Source organism: Agelaius phoeniceus, chromosome 6 (assembly GCF_051311805.1).
Source record: "Agelaius phoeniceus isolate bAgePho1 chromosome 6, bAgePho1.hap1, whole genome shotgun sequence".
Taxonomy (NCBI): Eukaryota; Metazoa; Chordata; class Aves; order Passeriformes; family Icteridae; genus Agelaius; species Agelaius phoeniceus.
Window position 1 is genome coordinate 8897837 of NC_135270.1, and position 22505 is coordinate 8920341.

Here is a 22505-nt window from a genome sequence, read left to right on the forward strand (position 1 = left end):
TCTGTGACTCTGTGACTCCGTGGTTCTGTGATTCTTTGACTCCGTGGTTCTGTGACTCTGTGATTCTTTGACTCCGTGAATCTGTGACTCCGTGGTTCTGTGATTCTGTGAGCCGGCCACGGCTGAGGCGCTGAGGCACCGGGGCTTCTCCTGAAGCACGACACCGGCCGCACTGAGCTCGGCTCCAACACACGCGCTGCATTCAGCAGCACCAAAGAAGCCGGTTCGCCTCGGGACAGGTTGGGGGCAGAGGTAGCGGTGACAGCTGAGGCGGCGGTAGCGGTGACAGAGTATACTCCCTCCCTCACGGGCGGCGGCGCGGCCGCCATCTTGGGGCGGGCGGCGGGGGCGGGAAAGCCGCGGGTCACGTGAGTTCCGGGCGCCGCTCGGGTCGGGTCGTGTCCGGGTCGGTACCGTCCCGTCCCTCCGGTGTCTCCCCGTGTTCCGGGAGGTCACCCTGCGCAAACAGCAATGGATTTCGTCTGCGGAGAGCTGGGACAGGACGCCCAAGTCCCCGCCGCGGGGCCTGTGCCGGGCGCGGGCCCCTGCGCCGTGGATCCTTTCCGGTGCCTGCTGCTCTCCATCTCCTCGGGCCTGTCGGCCGCGGATGTGGAGGAAGTGAAGTTCCTCTGTCGCGACAAAATCGGGAAGGGGAAGAGTGAGATGGTGCGAGTCGGCCTGGAGCTCTTCGACATGCTGATGGAGCGGCGGGTGATCGCGCCCGACCATCTGGAGTTCCTGAAAGACCTGCTGCGGAACATCCGCAGGGGCGACCTGCTGACACTGGTGGAGCAGTTCGAACAGGGGGAACTTCAGGCCCCTGAGGATCAGCAAGATCAGCATGAAAAACGTAGGTGGATTATTACGTATAGAGAGGGTTTTTTATATAGTTATATCCCCGCATATATGGCTCCCCAGCTACCCCAGTAAATGTGTACGCAATCGTCTTTTGGGGTGGAACTTCCCCTCCCTCTTTTTTTTAATCTTACTTTTATCTTTCGGGATTCCAAGTCTATCCGGTGGCTTCTGTAGAACTCTCAGTGTGTGCAGTGCAACAGGAATAGTGGCATTTTACTGAAATAGAACCAACAACTTCTAAACGTTTTCTGGAGTTTCTTAGTAAGTGCATGGCTAACTTGATGTGCTTCTGCTGTTTCAGGTCTCCTGAAGGTAGCTTTTGAGGTCATTCGTGACAATGTTGGGAGGGATTGGAAGAAGCTGATGCGAGAACTTGGGCTGCCAGAGGTGAAGCTGGACAAGGTAGAGCTAGCCTATCGATATAATCTGGAGGAAATGGTTTTTCAGGCACTTCAGGAGTGGCAGAAGTGGAAGGGGAAGGATGCAAAGGTGGCTGACTTAATAAAAGCCCTCCAGCGCTGCAACCTGAGATTGGTGGCAGACTGGGTTGAAGAGAGGCTCTCACAGGTGAACAGTGAAACCAAATGAAAACAATGTAAAACTATGAATGAAAAAAGACAGAGTAACTTCTTCTCTTCTGGACCAAAATAATTATCACTGGCTGCTTATCATGCCACTTATTTATGTGCCTTAATAAGTTAATTTGTGCTCAGGTGAAACAGACATGGAAACAGATTCCTTTCAGAGAGCACTTTGTAGTTTGATGCTTATTTCAAGATATTTTAACTTTCACAAGATCTGAACTCCCATTTTATAGAAATTCTCACTCTTTTTTTTTTGCCAATCACTTGAAAAGATTTGCTTTGCTGCAGACACTTTTCAGATGCATCTCCACTGGAAATACATCCATGGGACACTTCTGAAACAACTGGAATTTAAAATTTCATGGAGATGTTGGAATTTTTTTTATAATGGCCTATTATAAATACAATGTGAAAGGGAGAAAGAGTAAAGTTTTCAGTTGGGTGCTGGCTTTTCTTTTGGAGTATCAAAAACTAATATCTTAGGTAATTCGTCAAATATATTTGCTCTCCATGAAAATATATTAAGACAACTGTAACCTCAAACTGCAGTGCAAGAGGGACACTAAATAATGTGGTGGCTTTCTTGGGAAAAACGTGCCTGGATTTGAAATGGAAGTCAAATTCTGCACCAAGTGCCTTCAGCATCCTCAAGTTCTCCTGAAACTGTCCAAGAGAAGGTGTTCACAGCAGCCTCTTTCCAAAGCTGGGGATGCTTTGGGGATCCTTTCTGGGCATCCTCCCGTGGCCCCTGTCACAGAGGCTGCTCCTGTGTGCTGGAAGGTGTGAGCCACTCTCAGAGGGAGCAGGATTCATCAGCCTCTGTCAGATGCAGCTCTCAGCCTTCATCTGGAACAACCTTCAGCCAGTGGCCTTCACACCTGACCTACAGCTGGAGAAACTGCACAATTGCACAGTGCAGGACATGCAGGGCTGTGGAGACCTCAAGGGGGGAGAATCCCATGCAACCATTACTGCTTGAACAGCTGTAGGATCCTGTGTTTCTGCAAACACCTCCCAAGTGCCTGGCCAGATACTGGAAGAGGTTTTATTGCTGCTGCACCTGTGGGATTTCAGCTCTTTGCAAGCTGTTTTTATGTGGTGCCATTGCTGTGAAGGCCAGGTGCCAGCACATAACCTGTCACTGCTCTGCAGAAACATTGTAACACTGATAATTTTCATTGCACGTGGTGCCTCTTGCTCAAACAGTGAGGCTTGAATACTTTATTGTAGTTAGTGGAAACTGTAAGTCATTGTGAGTTCACATGACAGAAAAATCATTTCAGTCAGGGGTTTTTCCCCTTCAATGATTCTTTTCCACATTCCTAGAAGTGCCCAAGGCCAGGCTGGATGGGGCTTGGAGCAACCTGGTCTAGTGGAAGGAGCCATTGGTTGGAACTGGATGATATTTTAGGTCCCCACTCTGCCCAAAGCATTGTGTGCTGATTCTCAGTATCTTTCCAATTTGGCATATTTAGTATCACTGGTTTTATCCAAGCAAAGGAGTTGCCACCTGTCTGCCTTTTGGGCAAGTTCTTATTCCCTTTACTTGTATCAATTGGCAATTCCAGGCTCCCAGGAGGAGATGCTGAGCTGCAGCTGAGTGATGAGCTCAGGTGTTTTGGAGACTTTTGTTTCACAGACATCAGGTGTATCCATGCTGCAGTATATAAAGAAAAGGATTGCTCCAGCAGCTTTTCCTTCCTGCCTCTGAGCAATCCCTGGGAGCAGAGGAGTGGAAGTGAGCAGGATGTTAGGTGAGTGCTCAAACAGCTCCAAGTCTGCTGAAGTGCTTTTCTTATCCACTTTTAATAAGTCTTCTGCTTCACCAAGGAGATTTATGTGGAATAGGAAGAGTATTAGTAAAGGATATTTTGTGAATCAGTTGGAATAACCTGTTTGTTGTAGCCAAGCGCTCACAAGAAATATTCTGCTTCAGGAGGTAAAAACCTTGTTTCTCTAAGGATTTTGTACATGCTTTTACTGTGTCTGAAAGAAATGACCTAGACTGCATCCATCTGTGCCATACTTAAGGGCCAATTAAGATCGTTTTTATGAGATATTCAAATGTTGATTATGTCCCTTTTTATTGGGGGGAGGGATAAAGGGTGCAATTTGTAAGGGAGTGTTTTCTGATCCAGTTGACAATCTTATTTTCAAATTAAACACCTTGAACTCATATGCATATTTTTAATAACTTGAATTAAAATTTTATATTGTATAATTCTGTGTGCATTTCATTAAAAATAATTATTTAAAAAACCAAAATAAATGGAACGGGGTCTTTTCCTGTTTGATGGGATTGCTGTCTGCAGTAAGATCTCTGACTGGGAGAAAGTGGATGTTAAGGATACTCTGAAAGCAAGGAGTGCTGCTAAACAGGCATTGTGTTACCTGTGCCCTTCTTGGGACATTAAAGACCAAAAGCAAAGTGTTTTGTCATCGAGCTTCTCAGAAGTGCTAATCAGGCTGCAGTTTGCCAGCAGCAATGCTGTCACTCCGGGAGGTGTAAGGAAAAAAGGATTCCCTGCCAGCCCTCAGGAGCCCAGACTCGAGTGCCAGTGTGCCTGGGAGAGAGGCTGCCCCTGGGCAGGCTTCCTTCTCTTCTCCTCTGCTAGCCATGCTTGCTGAGGATGTTGTGTTTGGTTTATAATTAATGAAAAGCTCGGCTTCTGGTTTAGTCTAAGCTTGGTCAAGCTTTTAGAGGATGTGCTCAGAAGGAATTGACGGAGGCTCGGGTGCTCTGTGGAGTGTCAGCCTGCACTTAATGCTGCGAGTGAGTAAGACAAATAACTTAATTGCCCATTTTATCAAATCCTTAGGGTGCTCTGCAAGAGTATCTGCCTGTGAGGAATTACTCAAACCTTTTTCCTCTTGGTCTCCTGAGAGTAATCTTTCCTCACAGCCTTGAGAAAACAGCACTTCAAAACATGTGGAGAGTTAAAAGTGCCATCTCATGAGAATTCTCATCTTGGAGAATTGTTTTTCCATGTCACTCCTCAGTCCCTTTCAGCACTTGCTTGCCATTGCCTATGATTTTTGAAGATATCAATTATAATCACATACTGAGGTGGTTTCCTTTTTTTAAATTGCATTATTTTCATTACTGAGTTAAAAGACGTTTTCTAGACTATTAATTAAAAATCCTCTTACACAAATTGGTTGTTGTGAATTTCAAATACAATGCTTTGGTTTCCTTTTCTCCATTCTCCACACTCAGGCAGCTGCATTTCCTCCAGCCTTTGTTTCATTCCTAAAATAATTGTCTCCTTTCTGAAATCTAATTGCTTCATTTAATTGTTTAATGCAGAAAGCTTAATAACAGACTGTGTCTCCAAGCTCTCTCTGGCGCTCAGCATGTTCTTAATTCAGGCTTTTTGCCTGAGTATTTTTCAATTCAAATTTATTTCTAATCATACCTTGTGCCCTTCTTCTCCTGCATAAATCACCTGTATCCTTAAAATGTGTTCTAGCACAAGTATTTTTCTAGGTTGTCTTTCCTCCTTGATTTATTGCTTTTCTCTGCCAGGGTTTTGGTGCTCTGGTGGAATTGAGAGAAATTAGTTCACTGTTTCTACCATAAAAATAGGAATTGTGGGGGTGAGCTTGAGGGTAGGGGAAGGAGTTGTGAGGAGAGGTTCAGGGACTTTTGGAGAATCTGTGTTTCAATAAAAACTGTCACAGCTGAGGATTGCTTCACAGGAGTGGGGTGTGTTGCAATTGTAGGTTCAGGGAGAGAAGGAAGCAGGGCTTTACTCAGCTGCTGGGAAAGGCAGAGTCATGCAGCTCTCTCGTGGGAATCTGTGTGGCACCAACTCTTAATCATTAAAAAGTCCCGTCCACAGACCCATTCCTGCCCCTTCCTCATTCCTGAGAGCATTACACATGCCTCTCTTAAAGCAGGCTGAAGTGAAAACAACAGGCTTGTTCTTGTGCAACGTGATGTAATAGACAGCACTGAAATCCCTGAAGCTGGCCATCCTGGTTGAGTTTGAATTCAGTGATTTCTCTGTCTTGATGGGTTTTGGGAGCTGAAAGCCTTTTCCAGGTGCTCTGTGTGCTTGTTCCTGCGTGGATGGTGGCTGAGCTCTCCTTTCTTTGGGTTTCTGGTGCAGGTCACAGAACTCCAGGCAGCTCTCCCAGCGACCAGCTCCTGTAGCAAAGTGCAGGGGTTTGTGTGTGTTCTCCACTCGATAACAACAACTCTAAGGGAGCTCTTGAGGCGTCTCGGGTACAATGTAATAAAAAAGTGCCATGGAAAGCAGCTTAATGTCAATTTTGTATCTCTGCTGAGTGCTTCAAAAAGCTGCCAGACTGGTATTTTTTATTTACTATGTAATGTTCAAGCCTTGAGAGCAGGTGCTGGTGCTGTGTGAAGTTACACAGATATAAAACGACCATTGTCATGGCAGATGTAAAAAACACCCAACTGGGATTTTCTCTGAGTGAGCCTGGCTTTGGAGAGCTTCTACAGAAAGCAATCATCTTGCCATTAAAAATGCTCATGATTTTTAAAATTATTTCTTCTCTATTTCTTAATTCTGCTAATCCTATTGATCACAGCAGGAGTATTTACTTTTAAAAAATGATTTGCAGAATTTAATCCGAGCAGTTCTTAGCAGGTCTAACTTCTAAAAGGGTGGTAGCAGCTATTCTACAAGCGTGCACACCACCTGTGGCAAAAGGGAAGTACAAAGTTTAAATTTCTTTACAAAAGTCAGTGATTTTTCTATGCAAACCTGGCACCAGATTTTATTGACAGTGAGCATATAAAGTGTGAGAAAGGTTTGACATAAAAATGAAACCATAAAACAGTTCTTGCCATTAATGTCTGTATGTGAACAACTGAGCTAAATCTTATCTTTGTTTCCCTCCCAGTCATCTCCTGAGAGGTGCTTTCTGTCACTCCCAGGCATATTGCCAAATTTTGAACAGAAATTGCCGAGAAAATGTGAATTAAAAGGGCGCAGCACTGGCAGGTCTGTGCCTCACATCCCACATTGTTTAATTTATGTTCTGCTCAGCGTAAGCAGAATTTATTCACAGCTTCTTGGCTGTGAAATCCCTAACGTGGGAAAGCCGGGGTAGCCTGAATTCCCCCCAAAGCCAGGGTTGCCATGGCAATGCGAGTGCACGGCAGTCCATGGGCCATGTGGCTGCAGCGCTGCTCCTGGCCATCCCTCCCAGCCAGCCCTCAACGCTGGGGAGCTCTCACCAGCTCTGGGGTTTGCTGCACTCTCCACTCTGACCATGTCAGGAATCCAAAATGCGAGGGCAGGAATGGAAATGAAACTTCTTGGCGAATTCCCTCAGTTCCACTTCTCCTTGGAACAAGACATGTGAGAGAGCAGGGCTAAATTTTTTTTTTTTTTTTTTTTTAATTTTTATTTTGTCCTCAGCACCAGTTTAGCATATGGTGCTTCCATTTCTGTTTCCAGCTGGAATGGTAAAGCTCCAGCTTGTGTGTGTCACTGCATGTTTGTGCATGAAGCAGCTAATATATATGCAGATGAATTAAAACTAATTAAAGTCAGCAAAGTGCACATTTCTAGCTAACGGCTGCATGCAGCTCTGTTACATGGCATCTAATTAAGTTATTCACTGTGGACCTGCTCATCCAATTTTATGTAAACCATGTTCTACTTTTTACAAAAAAAAGGAAAAAAAACCAAAAAAAACCCAACTTCATGTGAAAAAACTTATGTCTGAATCTTTAAATCCGAATGTCAAATTCCACATCTGGCCTGTGAATTTTCAGGGCTATTAAATGTTGAACTGTCTTTCAGAGGACTGTGTTTATAAGGCACTTCACCTCATGCAGTATTTTTTGCCCTTAATTCCTGAAATGTCATTGTTAAAGGTCTCCAGCCCTGTCTGACTGAACCTTTTCTCACATGACTCAGTGGCTGAGGAAGAATTTAAACCCCTTATTTTCACATCAGAGCTGAGCAAGAGCCAACCCCACACCTTGGCCTTTGATTGTAATTCTGTGGAGGGGGACCCTTTTTTTCCCACCCTGCATCCAGTAAATAAATATCCTGGGGAATAAAGGTGCTTAGCAAAAGTTCCAAATAATCCCTGAGCTCCCTCCTCAGGATTTGGAACTGATGCCTGTGCTCCCTCCAGCCTCTAGGGGTAACTAAAAGCAGCTGGAACATGGTTATAAGGTACCCTGATCGTGATTTTCTCCCTAGGAATATCTCCTCCTTCCACCTAATTTGCCCTGAAGTGGGAATGGAGGCGGGAATCCTCATCAGAGACAGAAATCCTCAGCTCTAGAAATTCCTGATTCTCCCCTAATCACTTCCACTGGATAAGATGCTGAGTAGTGTGAAAGGACCAGACCATTTTTCAGCTTGAAAGCCAAAGGCAGATTTGACACCTGTGAATTAAGGTTTACAGAGGTGTCTAGACCAACAGTCTCAGAGAAGATGCCATCACACAGCTACTTAACCAAATTTAATGTCAACCAACACCTTTGAAAATCCAGAGTTTGCTTTACACACAATGTTTGTCTGTTTCCTAGGTTAGTATTTTCACTGGTTTATGTTTTATTACTATTAGGTTTGATGGAATTCATGTTGAACTGACTTTTTTTGGAGGTGATTTCTTTACTAATGGCTGATTCAAATAGGCTTGAGGTAGGTCTCATGCCAGAAGGGGCCTCACCAGCAAGTCTGATGTCTGTTCCTCAGGTCTGGCTTGTGGGGAGCTCAATTTGTTTTGTGAGGGCTGAGAAGTTCCCACAGGCCAATTCAGAGGAATTAGAGAAGGAATTATAGAGAAATCAGATCCCAGTTTCTTTTATTTAAAGGGTACCTGGAGTGCCCCATAGGCTTGTCCCATTTTCTCCTTTAAAAGGTTACTTTCATCCCTTATCTCCTTCCCACAAATTCATCCCCCAACTCATCATTAAATGCTGAATAATTCCAACACTCAAGCCTGAGGAAGGACAAACCCTTGGTGGTTTGAAGAGGACTCTGACAGTTCTTGAATCACCCCTGGTTATTCAGCCAGCCTGTTCCAGTGGTTTCTCATGCATTCAAATAAGGTGTGCCCATTTTTCCTCATCTGGGGAAAAATGGGCACAGATGGAAATGCCATGGTACCTGTAAGCAGGTCAGGGAGTATCCTGGTTCTGCAGCATTATCATGTCAGATGTCACAGCAGCAGTGGCAGCTTCCTGGTTTGGTTATTGGGATTTTTTTTTCCCCCATGCAAAGAGAGGGAATGGGGGAGCTGCAGGCCACAGGGAGCTGCCAGCTTCTCTCAGTCGTGTGTTTTGGTACTACAAAGGTGGCATTATTAAAGGCAGACAAAAAAGCCTCTAAATCATGCAAGCAAAGTGAACCCCAGGAGCTGAAAAACCCTTCCTTTGTGCACTCAGAAACCTTGCTATGACCTAGCTGGTGTCTGGATACAGAGGCTTTTCTGCAGCATTTTGGCTGTAATTGAGACATGCTATCTCCATGAGCATTGAAAACTGGGAGCCAGGAACCATCCCCATTGCTGTTGCTAAACATTCTGACCTTGACAGGAGAAAACAACCCATTCCAGCAAAGCATTACTGGATTTGACAGATAAAAATTTAAATTATCACTGTTTTGGCTGGCATAAAATTTGATTATTCTGTTTACAGCAAAAATCTGGTACTGCAGAATTATTTGTTGTATCACTTATGCCTTCATATTCCTTTATTTGTTGAATATCCATGGGCATGTGGCAGCGAAATGCTGAATATTCATGCAAGGAATCTCACTGTACATGGCTTAAAGATATATTAAAATCAAGCTGGTGCCATGTTATTTTGGTGAAAGGAAACTGCACATTTAATTACAGGAGAGAAAGAAAGTATTTGACATGAAAATTACATGTCTCCCAAATCCTGGTGTGCCTGTGTGTGTGGGTATCCACATATCTGTGTGTGTACAGCGTGTGTTTCCTTATGCATACACACACACACCCCTCAGTAAAGTTATTTGATATAATCTGGAAAACAAGATTTTCTTGACAGGAATATTTCTCAATACTCCTTCTCCAACTTCTGTCTGTCCCTTATATGCACTGTACTGCATCTGTAAGGAAATCTATCCCTATGGCAATCTCCAAAAGCAGCCAAATTCTGGTAGAAACAAAGGTGGTGTTTCTGGGCCAACTCATTAATAAAAAGTACAAATTCAGAGCCATCTGCTGCACCTCCAGGATCAGCCAGAGCAGGAGTGATTTTGAGCCATTGTTTTATTCTTACAGGTTTAAATGCAAGAATTGGCTTAAATCCTGGTGTACACTAGAGCAGTTTCTGTGATTTTCAGCATTTTCCTTCAGTCTAGTGTTCTGGGTCAATACAAAAGCTGTGATGCTGAAATTAACCTTCTGTTCTCTTCCCTGTTCCTTCTGCTTTTGCAGGCAGCAGCTGCAGACACCGAGGAAATTATCTAACAGGAAAAAAATCAGAAATTTTACGTGGCCAAAGTAAAAGGAGTTCTGCTTGTGCTTTTCCAGTGCCCTAAATGATTCCAGCACCAGGCAGCTGAGTCCCTGCCACTTCAGTCTGCGGCTTCACAGGTAAAAAGTACAAAGAGCAAGTTAGTGCCAAGTTCCTCGATGGCTTTTATGGTGAGGGCAGCACTTCACCAGACTGAAACTGCCAGATTAATCTCACCTTGGCTAGACCCAATATTTCCCATTTGTGCATAAAGAAATGCTAATGATTCCTGGAAGTTTTAGGCATTGTTATTTAAAGTTGTTTGAGAGACAAAGGGAAGGTATTGTTTGCATTTGGGGGAGGACCTGACCTTTGTTTGGAGTGCTGGATGATTGATTGTAACACAAAAGGAAAAGGTGAGGAGTGTTCTTGTAGCTCTTTGTGCAAAAGCTGAAGTGTGTTGTGGGAGCTTACCTCACAGACCTGAGCTAGAACCAGCTCCTGAGTCAATATTTCTGTTGACTCTTTTAGATGTGGATTACAATGCAAACAGATGCTGTGGTCAAAGGGTCTTTAATATGAACTGTGTTCAGGAGAACAGGGAATTTAGCTTCAAAATAAATCAGTTCCTCTGCTTGTTATGGCACAGATGAATAATATCAGGGCTGCAGGTTTCTGCTATTATGAGTTATTCCCTTTTATATCTTACACATGTTGTTCTCACTTTGTTTAAGGATTAAACAGTGTAAGACAATGACAAGATTTGTTCACCTGTTGTCCACCTTCCTAGAAATGATGATTCCTAGCCAGGAGTAGGGAGAGGACAACTTTTCATAGCTTTTTCTCTTGTCTTTTGGGTTTTTTTCCAAGTTACACATCATGTCACCTTGCCTGCAGCCGCTAGATAGTAAATGACTTTTTATTTAGTAACAGCAAGCCTTAATTAATTGCAATTTGACAAAAGCTGTGTAAATACCTCTGTGCAAAGGAACAAGGCATTCAGGCCAACAGAAAAAGGGAAAAGGAACGCTAGAGTGACTGAGAGTGTTATCTCACACAAGTCAGGGACAAACCTTTTGTTGGGAGCTGATTCAAAAGCACCCGGAGACCTCAATGGCAGCTGAGGACACACTGGATGAAACCTCAGGTGCAGATAAAGGCATTCCCGTAAGGAGCCTGAACTCGGAGTGACCCATGGGGATGGGTTGAGCAGCACAAGCTGCACACACAAAGCCTGACTCCAGCTGGAGGAGGCAGTATGAGCTGACCATAAGTGTTGCAGAGGGTGTTTCTGAGCAGAGGGAAGGTAAATTGGGCCAGATTAGTAACAGACACTCTGCCAGCCAAGAAGGGATGCAAGGCTTCACTGTGCTTTTATTCATTATTAAAATAACATATGGTTCTGTAAGGACTTAAGCATCTTTAAACCATTAATCTCAAAACTAGGATATCATGGCAGAACTAAAATTAAAATTTTAGACAGAAATCCTAAAACTCCCTTACTTTAGGGCACTGTGAGTCCAGCAGTAGGGATAACCCATATGAGCAAGGCTGTGCAAAGGCAGCTCCTGCTGGCATTAGAGAGGATCCTGCCTTCTCCATGAGGATCTCCTCTCCACAGCATGTCTCACCCAGTCCATGTGCTGTGCGCTCTGGCTTTATGGATTTGCAGGGAATTTGCTCAAAGTTATGGTGTTTTCTTCAAAAGCTAAGGATGAGACCACTCACAACACAGGGATAATACTGGTGTTTTCTTCAAAAGCTAAGGATGAGACCACTCACAACACAGGGATAATACTGGGTAAGGACAGGCCAACACAGAAGCAAGTGGGTAAGGAATTTACTTAAAAAGAAGCCCCATTTTCTATATTTCCATTCTTTTTCTTGATATTTGTTTCAAGTTGACTTGAGCACTGTTCCCAAAGGTCTGGGGTTTTTTCCCCACTGGCGAATGTAGAGCTGCTTTTTCTGAAGTATTGTCTGTTTTCCCTGAAGGTTTTCTTCTGACTCTGATTGCTTTTAAATGTCACTCTGCTGCTTCAGGCTGCTGGTAGGTGGTCTGAGCTGAGTGGTTACCATTAGCTGCTTATACCTATACTCATTTTCTGTGTCAGATCCTGACCTAGTAACCTTCTTCTCCAAATGCCAAAGGTGAAATTTAATCTGAAATGACCTGGTTGTCTAGGCACAATTGCTACTAGTCAGAACAAGAAATAATATTGGGAACTGAACTTTGACAGCACTTTAATACACCATATCTATTGGTAAACAGTTTCACCTGAGCCTTAGGCTCACCTTGAAACTGGAGATGGTTTTTTGCCAAACACACTGTTGCCATTGCAAGTGTCCACAGTTTTTATAAACTTTATCTGTTGCAGTTTGCTTTATGACTTCATTCTGAGGCCATCTTGGTTTTTAGTCACCATCTCAGCTAATTCATTTTAGCAAATTAATATTCCTAGTAAATACTGTGAAGACAGTGGGGAGTTCTAAAATGGTGAAAATAAACATTTTAACTCATGCATAAACTGGTGGTTCACTGAAAGTGCTATTTACATTTTCATTTGCCTGTAAGCTGAAGCTGGTTGCACAAAAGTCCTTCAGCCTTGTCACACACATATGATTTGGGACTAAGACCTTCCCAACATTATTATCTTGACACACACAGGTTAATGCTTCAATTCAGTGTGCATCTGAATAATGAAGGTGGTGATTGCTGCAAACAATTTCATGCAGGCAATGTGCATGTAATGAAAGGTATGTTATCACTTGAAATCTAGTCAGGTAAGGATTAAAAATAGGCTTAAGTACTATTTGAGGTCTCTTTATTTTTCAAATGCTTTTATCTACTTTACTACTCTACTAATAGTAGAGGACACTGAGTACATAGAAATTGTGATCCACTTTGCTTAGTGCCTACTCCAAAGCCACTTGAAACAGCAGGAGCCTTTGCATAGCAGACAAAGCAGGAAAAAAAACCCCTTTTTTTTTCTTCAAACACTGATTTACAGGAACAGAAATGTTATTTCACATGCAAATCCTTTTTGTTTTCCTGTAGTTGGACTATTTATAAAGTTTATTAAATATATTATTAAAATAATGTAATCTTTTTTATTTTTTTTCTCTTACCAGGTCTCAAAACATTCTAAAAGCTGAAGCCTCAATATTGAAGTGATCCAGGTAGAACCTAATGGAGAGGAGAGGAGAGGAGAGGAGCTCAGTGTCTGTAGACGTCACTCTGCAATCAACCTGTCTGTATACAGACAGGTATTATAATGCTGTTATAAAAATAATAGCATTACTTTCTCTTGCAATGAAGACATCGTGAGGGATTTGGGACTGCTCATCCTGGAGAAGAAAAGGCTCTGGGGAGACCTTAGAGCCCCTTGCAGTACCTAAAAAGCCTCCAAGGGAGATGGAGAGGGACTTTGGGCAAGGGCATGGAGTTATAAGGGGGGATGGCCTTAAGCTGGAGGAGGTGGGTTTAGGTTAGATATAAGAAATAAATTCTTTGCTGAGAGGGTGATAAAGCACTGGAATGGGTTGCCCAGAGAGGTTATGGACTCCCCACCCCTGGAGGTGTTCAAGACCAGGCTGAACAGGGCTTGGAGCAGCCTGGGATATTGGAAGGTGTCCCTGCCTATGGCAGGGGGCTGGAACTGGATCATCTTTAAGGTCCCTTCTGACCCAAACAATTCTGTGTTTCTATCATTCTCTACCCTGAGAGGCTGCCATGGCTCTGAAGCTCTAGGCTTTGGTCTTGCAGATCCAGTAATTGAATTGCAGACCAGTTAAAATTACTGAGACAGACAAACCGTGGGCTGCTAAATCCACAGCAATGAAGCCAGGAACAGCCCTGCTCATTTCTGTGGACAACCACATCCATTTCCCTTGCTTTCCTACAGCAGCAAGCTGTGCTGCTCCCACACGTATCCAACACCCAGGTTCATCTCATGCTGCTTTAGACATCTGAGCACAGCTCCCACGGCAAGAGTCCAGCTGCCCTGGGCTCCCTCTGGAGCCAATGGGAACAGACAGGCACCTGGAGCAGGTGATTCATGGACCACACCAAAGGTCTGAATCACTCCTCCCATGGAGTGGCTCTCTTGCTCCACTGATTACAGAGGCAAGCCAGGGTAAATGGGTTCATGCTGTAGGTGGTCAGCCAGGTGGAATGTATCCAGACCTGCTCTAGGTAGGCAGGAGCTGCATTATCACAGCTGGTTCTGAATCCTTCAGTTTCTTCTTCCAATATTATTCACAGCTACCTCACACAAATATGGCCTTTCCGAAAAATATTATCTTTTTAAAAATGTTTAACTAAATAATGTGCAGCTCTATTGCCCTGAACTTGCAACTGAATGCACTTTTAGCTTGATACCTTTCACTTTAGCTATAGACTATTGTAAGACATGCTGAAATCAGTCTACACTGAGGGAATGTACTATGTTTGAATTGGATATTATGGGTGTACTTCATTTCTGATTGAAATAAATGATACCTGGCTTTAGAAATTCTTTCTAGCTCAAGGGGATTTCTGCCGCTGTAAATCCAGATAGAAAAGACAGCAGGTGCAATAATTCTGAACTGCAAATTGCACAACTGAAGCTGAAACTAAGCTGAAAGCCTTTTCGAGTTCAGCAGGTTTGTACTTGAGTGAGAATGTGTGGTTTTGGTTGTGGGAGTGACAACTAAATTTGAAAAACATTTATGGTCTTGACATAGGTATGATTCTCACTAAAACAAATTGTGTAAGTTCACTTGGTCTTTTAAGAGTCCATTGCATTGTAGAGACTTTTCTTCCTAAGTCCAGTTCAAAAACCCTCTTCAGTTTCAGAGCAGCCAAGTCCCATTTGATTTACACCTCCCTGAATCCAGCACAGATCCGTGTAGACCCACATGATATAAATAAAATGTTGATGTAAAGGACTGTGCTGTGTGAAGTGGTGGCTTCCAATGCCCAAGGGCTGACACATTTACTGGTGCACTTATCTTTATACATGGGCATAACCATTAATTACCTCTGTCCTCTTCTCCACAGGCCACCTTCCAGCCTCTTCCCTCTCATCCCTTCTCCCTCAAGCAAAGTGTCTAGCAGCCTCTGGAGACTTTTATTTATGGCAACAGAATGGTCCAGGTCACGTCTATCTACTGACAAAAGGATAATCAGTGCTGCTGGCAAAAATCCTGTTCTTGCATCTATTCATGTCGTTCTGAAATGCCTGAAATGTGTTCAAAATGCACTTTGCTGCTAAGTCATTAAATCATCTGTAAAGGACAAGGAGTAAGTAAGGTACCATCAGCTCAACTCGGGAGGGGAAAAAAGACTGCATGGGCGATCTTGGACTACTTTCAGCAGAGGTTTTGTGCTGGTGTGGGGTGGCTGTGAGGCTCACAAAGGAAATTTGGGCACAAAGGAAGCGTGAAGCCCTCAGTGGGCAGAGCAGAGCTGCACTGGGCAGCAGGTGTTTGTCCTCAGAGCCCGCGGGCTGGGCAGCCCCAGCCCGACCCCACTGCTCACCCCAGCACGGGCTGGCAGGAAGAGCTGCCTGCCTTGCTGAGCTTGGATAAACATTAGGATCTAATTTATCATGTGACAGGAAAGGAAACCTTCCCCCCCACCCTGTTTTTAACAGCCTTTGTTTGAATTTCAGCGTGTGGTTTTTGAGATGCAAAGAGTGGAGAGAGATTTAACCTGGGTCTCTGGACTGATTACTTTGCTGTCAGCTGACATATGTGGGGCTCTTTCCAGACACATCCACAAGTGTTACATCTCACTAAATGACATGGACAAGGAGCCAGTCCTCTTGCTGAACTTACAAAAGAGACATCACACTCATTTAATTAAAAAGATCTGAGCTGCTGGTGCTCTTCATGTCGGATGGTATATCCTGGGTTACATGCCCAGGAGGAAAAAAAAAAAGAAATTGTTTTCCTTGTACTACAAAGTAAATACGACTGAGAAATATTTTGGTATTTGCAGAGCCTGGGAGTTCTGACTTTATCATTCCACGTGTATTTCGTGCAGCACGGAGCATTATGCAAAGATCTGGTTATTCACTTTTTCTCTCTAGAATTTCAGGTCCTGCCCTTCCCCGCTGATCTGGTCCCAGCTTTGGTGGACTGCACATGGGAGTAGCAATTAGCTTTAAAGTCAGGCCTTTCAAATATTTTTGGGGCACCTCAGAAACTCTGCTGTATCCACAGTCTGGGCTCTGTGTGGCATTCACAGAGTGTGGTGCCTAAGGAAGGTATTTGCAGTATGCCACATGGGAGGCATATTCCTGAGCTAGGATATTCTGGATGTAGGTTTCCTCCTGGACTAAGCCATCCTTTTGGGGCATGAAAAAATACCTGTCTCTTTACAGTGCCTCCTTCTCATGCAGCAGACATTTATTCCCACATTGCTGTGGGAACTCTGTTCCCACCTGAGGCTGAAACCCATTTCTCAAGAAAGTGCCTAACCACTGGCATTTCCACCCTCCTCTGAAACTGGTGTACAAAGTGATATAAAGGTGAGGCTGAGGAGGGTCTGCAGCTAAAACCTCCTGCCCCATAGATGGGAAATCCAAACATGATATGAAGAGATGAGCAAGCTGAATGCAAGTGTCTGTGCCTTGTTAACAAACTGGGTGAAGTGAAAATTAATTAAAATGGAGTTCATCCATTTTTATTCTCAGTTCAGGATTGTGTGCTAGGTTCTTTGCTTTCATAATGAAGCAGGATTATAGCATGGTAGAAATCTTCATTTTTTGGTTTTAACTATTTAAGGACAAAACAAAACTTAATTTCAAAAGAAAAGCACACATTCCAAGGCATCCCAGACTGAGAGAAAATACTATTCCATGTTTTAGGATCTACATGAATACTGAGGTTAATTAATTTATTCCACATGACCTGGCTCTGAGATCAGCTAATCAGGCTGGATATATTGCAGTGTCCAGTTTGAGAGAGATTATCAACTCTGTGCCCATTACAGTCTTTAACCTTTTGCCCTTTCATCCACAAAGTCTCCATTTGACTCACATGTTAAACACAAATCAAATCAGTCTTTCTACTAACGTTATTAATTTTCATTTTTATGTGTGATGAGCTGAAGTGGAATGGTGTTTGTTAACACAGCCACAAACTCCACTTTATTTTCCAGCCTTGTTTTGGTATTGCTGGAGTGGATTATTTTGAAAATGCTGCCCTGGCAGCTGCTTAGCCTGAGGTCTTCTTTATTCGCTGAAAATCTGGATCAAAGCTTATAAATAAAAGCATTTACCTATGTACATGTTAATTCATAACAATTCATTTTGGAACCTTTTTGCTAGTCTTCCTACATTGAAAAGTCAGAGCTCAGTTATGCAGACATTCAGCACTAAATCTGTGCTGATCTATATTTGGCAGAGCTCATGGTTTGAATGTGCCTCATCGTATTTGGCTTTTTCTTCAAAGTTCCAGTTCCCAGAGTCATGGGATTACATTAGAAACTTCAGGAGGAAAAACAAAAAGCAATCTAGACCTCATGGCTGTACAGGGAAAACTTATAAAATGTGACTTGAATTCACTCTAAAGGCTCAGATACCAAAGGGAAAGAGCACAGTGTAGTAAACTTGTAAAGAATTTCATATGTGGAAAAGGAAGATTGACTCAATAGTGATGCTTTCCATCTAGTGCTAGGTGTCGAGATGTTGGGACAAATTAATCCACATAATCCAGCCACAAATCTGCAAAACCTTCTGTGCAGGGACTGCTGCTTTTTGGCATGACTTGCCTCTGTCTGCCTAACTGGCCCTTGATGCCTTTTAGAGCTTTCCACTGTAAAAGCAACAATAGGGTCCAAAATGCAAATACTTTATTCAGGGCAGTAGCACAAATGCAAAGAGAGGAAAGAGAGTTTTCTAAGCTTTGCCTGGCAGACTTCAACTTTCAACTCATGGGCACGGTGAAGGCTCCAGGAGAGAGTAAAAGCTATAGAAATGCAAGTGGAAAAACATTTCTATGGTGTTTTGGAAAAATAATAATCAACGTAGCCAAACCCAGTTTCCTGTGGAGAACAGGCTGTGTCAGAAAGTCACCCCTCACTGTGCTGGGGACCTGAATTCCACAAAATCACAGAACGGGTTAGCTTGGAAAAGACCTCAGGGGTCACTGAGTCCAGTCTATGACCAAACACCACGGTGTCACCCAGGACATGGCAGTGAGTGCTACATCCAGCCTTTCCTTAGACATGTCCAGGGATGGTGACTCCAGCACCTGCCTCGGAGCTCATTCCAACGTCTGACCACCCTTTCCGTGAAGAAATTCTTCCTGATGTCCATCCTAAACATCCCCTGGTAGCTCAAGACTATGTCCTCTTGTCCTGTCACTGGGAAAAGAGACCAATTTGGCCACAGCCTCCTCTCAGGGAGCTGTATGGAGTGACAATGTTCTCTGCTTTTGTCCAGGCTGAGCCCCTTCCCCAGCTCCCTCAGCCTCTCCTGACGCTTCAGACCCTTCCCCAGCTCCATTCCCTCCTCTGGACTCGCTCTAGCCCGTCATGGCCTTTCGAATGGAGGTGCCCAGAGCAGGTCCCGGCCTCCGGGCTGGCCGAGGCGCTGGGAGCGGGCTGGGGCGGCCGGGCCGGGCGAGGCGCTGCGATCCCGCCCCGCCACATGCAGGCCCCGGCACGGGCTGCGACTGCGGGGCCGCTCCAGCCCTGCCCTGTTCCCAGTCCTCAGCAAGCACGCCTCCCGCCCCGGGGCTCCGCTGCGGCTTTCCCGTCCTTTCCCCCGGGGCGGGCAGCGTGGGCGGCGGCGGTATCGCTCCCAGGGCAGACAGCGCAGAGCGGGTCTCGAACCCGGGTCCCCGGCGGCGGGGAGCGGGGCAGGAGCGGCCGCGCGGTGCATTGTGGGTGCTGCACTGATTTATGCGGGGCCGCGGAGCGCGCCGGGAGCGGCGGGAGGAGGCGGCGGCGAGGGGGGCCGGGAGCGGCGGGACCGCGGCGGCGATCGCGGCTCTCCGGGCGCGCAGCGCTTCTGCCGCCCCCTGAGGCCGTGGCGGCACCGCCGGGCGGCCGGCACCACCCACCACGGCCTCAGCCGACCCCGCGCCGGCCACCACGGACGTGGAGGCGGCGGCGGCGGCGGGCGGAGCCGGGCCCGGCCCGAGGGGACTGTCCCGGCGCGGCGGAGCCGCCGCCGCTCGGTAGGGGCCGGAGCCAGGCCGAGCTCGCCGGGGCCTCCGCGGCCGGGCTCGCTCCGCAGGGGCTGTGCGGGGCCCGGGCCGGCCGCGCCGCTGGGGCCTCCGGCGGGGAGCGAGCGAGGCGAGGAGCGAGGCCCGGCCCGGTGCTCTCCCTCCGGGGAGAGCCCTGCGTCCTCCGCCTGCAGCTTTGTTAGCCGGGCCCAGCGCAGGGAACGGCAGCGGCGGGCCCGGGCCGGTGCCCCCGGAGCTGCCCGGTCCTTTCTTCGCCCGCTCTCGGTTGCGGAGCATCGTCTGCGGGACTGGTGCGGAGAAAACAACAGGTCTCGCTCCCTGCTCGCCTTCCAAAGCGACGCCAGCGCCTTGCTCTTGGGATTATAAATGTTTGAACTAAGACGCAGGGAACTGGAAGGAGAGCTTCCCGTTGGAATTAATAGAAGAGAAAAGAAGGGAGGCTTTTCCAAATCCTCTACAAGAAAGCTCATGCTGTTTTCCCCTGCTGTCCGTACTCTGTTTAATAATGCGATTGTGACCTGAGTGGAATTTATGAGCGATGAACTGTTGAAGCTTGTTGCATCTCTGCATCGGACTACTTACTTTTTTTTTTTTTTTTTTTGGTCAGCACATGATTCCTCTATCCCAACTGTTGCTGGACCTATGGGCCAGTAATAGAGGGATGGGAAGCTGAGACAGTTTATTTTCACATTCTTCTGTGCCGGGGACTTGGCGAGTTAACTAAAGCTGCTGCTTTTTACTGGATCTGCTCTTTCCTCGGCAGGTTTATTATTATTATTTTTTTCATGTGTTTCAATTAAACAGTCATTGTACTGGAGCTGGATGGGTGCTTTGCGATCCAAAGGGTTTTGGGGGATAACAGAAAACTGCTAAAACAGAGAAGAACTGGTGCTGCAGGAAACCTGGGGCCTGTTTTCCAAGCCTTTTCGTTTTATTGAGCAAGGTAAATAACATAGTGGTGAAAATTCAGGGCTTATCGTAATCATGCATGAAAATGTTACAAAGCACTTGAGGTTGTTCCAAGTCTTTCAAAGCATGGAGAGGACCCACTGTAATACTAAGAATGACTTGTTCTTTTAAAATTTCCAGATGTGAGTGTGAAATTTAAGGCTGAGAACAAAGTTTGTGGTACCTGAGAGGTTTGGGGAGCTACTTATCCTGATTTTGCCTTACGTTCTTGTAGGTTTGTTCTTTTGAGAGAGGTTGCCTGAAGAACTTTGTTGTTGGTTCAGTGTTCAGTGATTATACGAGTGAGTTTTTTCCATGGTTTTTAATGCCTTAATGCCTCAGCTCTGGTAGGGATCTGTGAGGGTCTCTCAAAGGTGCTCCCAGCTTAGTGTGCTCACTTCCAGTAGTGCAGTGCTCCTATTTGCATTGTTAACCAAATTCATCCTCTGCCTTTAATTATTTTTGCTTACCTTTACTTCTGCTGTCCACATTGACAGCTGCTACTACTTCATAATGAATTTTTTATTTTTTATCTTCCTTGACATGTTTTTATCTCTCGAATTGGACTGTTTGGATTTACCACTCATTTACCATATGTCACTTTCACCACCATAAAACTTTTACAGCCAACACAAGCTCAAAGCACTATTGTAAATACAATCTTTGTGCGTTTGAAGCAGTGGAAGAAGCAGATAATGTTTCCCATAATGTGCAGTGTAATCATTTGCTGGGTGAAGTGTATAATTTTTGGTGTCAGGCTGCATGCCTTATCTTTGGTTTTTTTTTAAAGATCTCGGCAACAGTTTACTCCTCACAAAAACATAAATCCATTAAAATGAAGTCACAGTTTGAGACGTAGCCTGCAAAAATCTGGTTTTGCAAGAAGTCACAAGATTCTCATTATGAAGCAAAGCCTTGATTAAGTTGACTGTACCTTTCCTCCACTCTTAATGAAATAGTGGCAAACACCAAGGTGCTGGCAGCCTTTGCTGATGCTATCGTGGGGAGAGCTAAGTGGGTATTACGGGCAGCACTCAAAGTTCCTGTTTAGATTCGTTTGACCGAGATTTCTGGCCTTTGTTGTGTCTCTTTTTGTTTCAAGATGATGTGTGAGGTGATGCCAACCATCAGCGAGGCCGAGATTCCCGCCGGGGGAAATGGAGGCCACGGTTCAGGTTCCCCGCTGCAGTCGGATGCTGATTCCCACTTTGAGCAGTTAATGGTGTCCATGCTGGAGGAGAGGGATCGCCTGCTGGAAACGCTCCGGGAAACTCAGGAGACGCTCGCCCTCACCCAGGGCAAGCTGCATGAGGTTGGCCATGAGAGGGATTCCTTGCAGAGGCAGCTCAATACTGCACTTCCACAGGTGTGAACGTTTGGGAAGGGCTTTTTCAATGAATTTTGTATTCTTTGTTGGCTTTTTGTATGTTTGATTTACTGAAGAGTCAAGTTGTCTTAGGGAAAGATCTTTTGGTGCTTGCTCATTTTGAGAAAAGTGCAGAAGCAAGGAAAGCAGGGAAGAGCAGCCCTTTCCCTCCAGTCTGCTCTCCCAGTTTCTGGAATTTCCTTGGCTTAGCATAAAAGTGGAGTGGTATCTACATCCTTTTGTTTAATAGAACTTGATGGACTTTTTTCTGCAACTAGTACTTTTTAATTGCTATTTCTTAATTGCCTGATTCATTCGTGTACTTAAGAATTAATACCTGGTCTAGTGGGAGGTGCCCCTGCCCATAGCAGGGGTTTGGAACTGGTCTTTAAGGTTCCTCCCAACCCAAACCATTCTGGTATTCTGTGAATTCCATACAGACCATTCTGACTCTATTAAAGACTTTGATTTAAAACCCTGAAGACTGCCTGTGAATGCATGCTGTGTTGTCATGGCAATATAGAAGTCTGAGTGTGTTGTTTAACCTGTTTAGTTATTTCTGAAAAGTTTGGATTTGGTTTCTTGAGGGTTTTTTTTTGGTCCTGCTAGGAGTTCCTAATTAGTGCCTTGTGGAGAATGCACGTGGCCTGCAGTGCCGGGTTTGTTACGTAAGGAGCATAGTTAGGAAAGGTGATTGGTGTCTGCAGAACTCGTTGGGTTTTATCCATTCGAGTTAAAAATAATACAGCTGGACTTTGGACATGTTGAGAAGCATTTGGTTGTAGGCAAAGCAGGGGCTGCTTTGAGGTGTTGGTTAACTGTTGACAGCCTTGTGCTTTCTGGCAGGGTGGTTGTTGTCCCAAGTGTGGCACAATGATGCTGTGACTTCTACAAATGTTCCCATATCCTTGAATGTTGTAGTTACTGTTTATACCCTTTCAAACAGTGGTGTTAAATCCTTCTGTTTCACTGCTCTCATTATGATGTAATCACTGTATGACTCTGGTATGGTAATTGGTGCTGGTAATTACTGAGGGATGGAAACGAAAATGTTACATGTGTTAATCTAGTTCTGTTACAATGATGAAAATCAGAAAGGAGAAGTTTCCAACCTTTGCTGCTGCCCGTGTTAAATCGTGTGCTGCAG

At 45.0% G+C, this 22505-nt stretch overlaps 2 protein-coding genes across 9 annotated transcripts in view; both read left to right on the plus strand.

Annotated features, from left to right (window-relative positions):
* Positions 1-357: 357 nt before the first annotated feature.
* Positions 358-17067, plus strand: FADD (Fas associated via death domain). Of its 2 annotated transcripts, XR_013182667.1 has the most exons (5): positions 358-850; positions 1160-3196; positions 9846-10004; positions 12997-13131; positions 14906-17067. XR_013182667.1 is itself a non-coding variant. In XM_054634575.2 (2 exons), exons 1-2 carry the CDS (start codon positions 472-474, stop codon positions 1444-1446), a joined length of 666 nt encoding a protein of 221 aa, XP_054490550.2. In that variant the 5' UTR covers positions 358-471; the 3' UTR covers positions 1447-3663. The 2 variants fall into 2 exon arrangements, 1 of the variants encoding a protein (XP_054490550.2); XM_054634575.2 differs by lacking the exons at positions 9846-10004; positions 12997-13131; positions 14906-17067 and having other exon boundaries at positions 1160-3663.
* A 1918-nt stretch (positions 17068-18985) lies between these two features.
* PPFIA1 (PPFI scaffold protein A1) overlaps positions 18986-22505 on the plus strand; it is a 53902-nt gene continuing 50382 nt past the window's right edge. For 2 of the 7 annotated variants that reach the window (XM_077179585.1, XM_077179589.1), the window contains exons 1-2: positions 18993-19987; positions 21095-21358. In XM_077179585.1, coding sequence (XP_077035700.1) covers positions 21095-21358 — 264 coding nt within the window. In that variant the 5' untranslated portion in view covers positions 18993-19987. Of the gene's footprint in view, positions 19988-21094; positions 21359-22505 lie in introns of all 7 variants that reach the window. The other 5 variants (XM_077179587.1, XM_077179584.1, XM_077179583.1 and 2 more) reach the window with 5 other exon arrangements.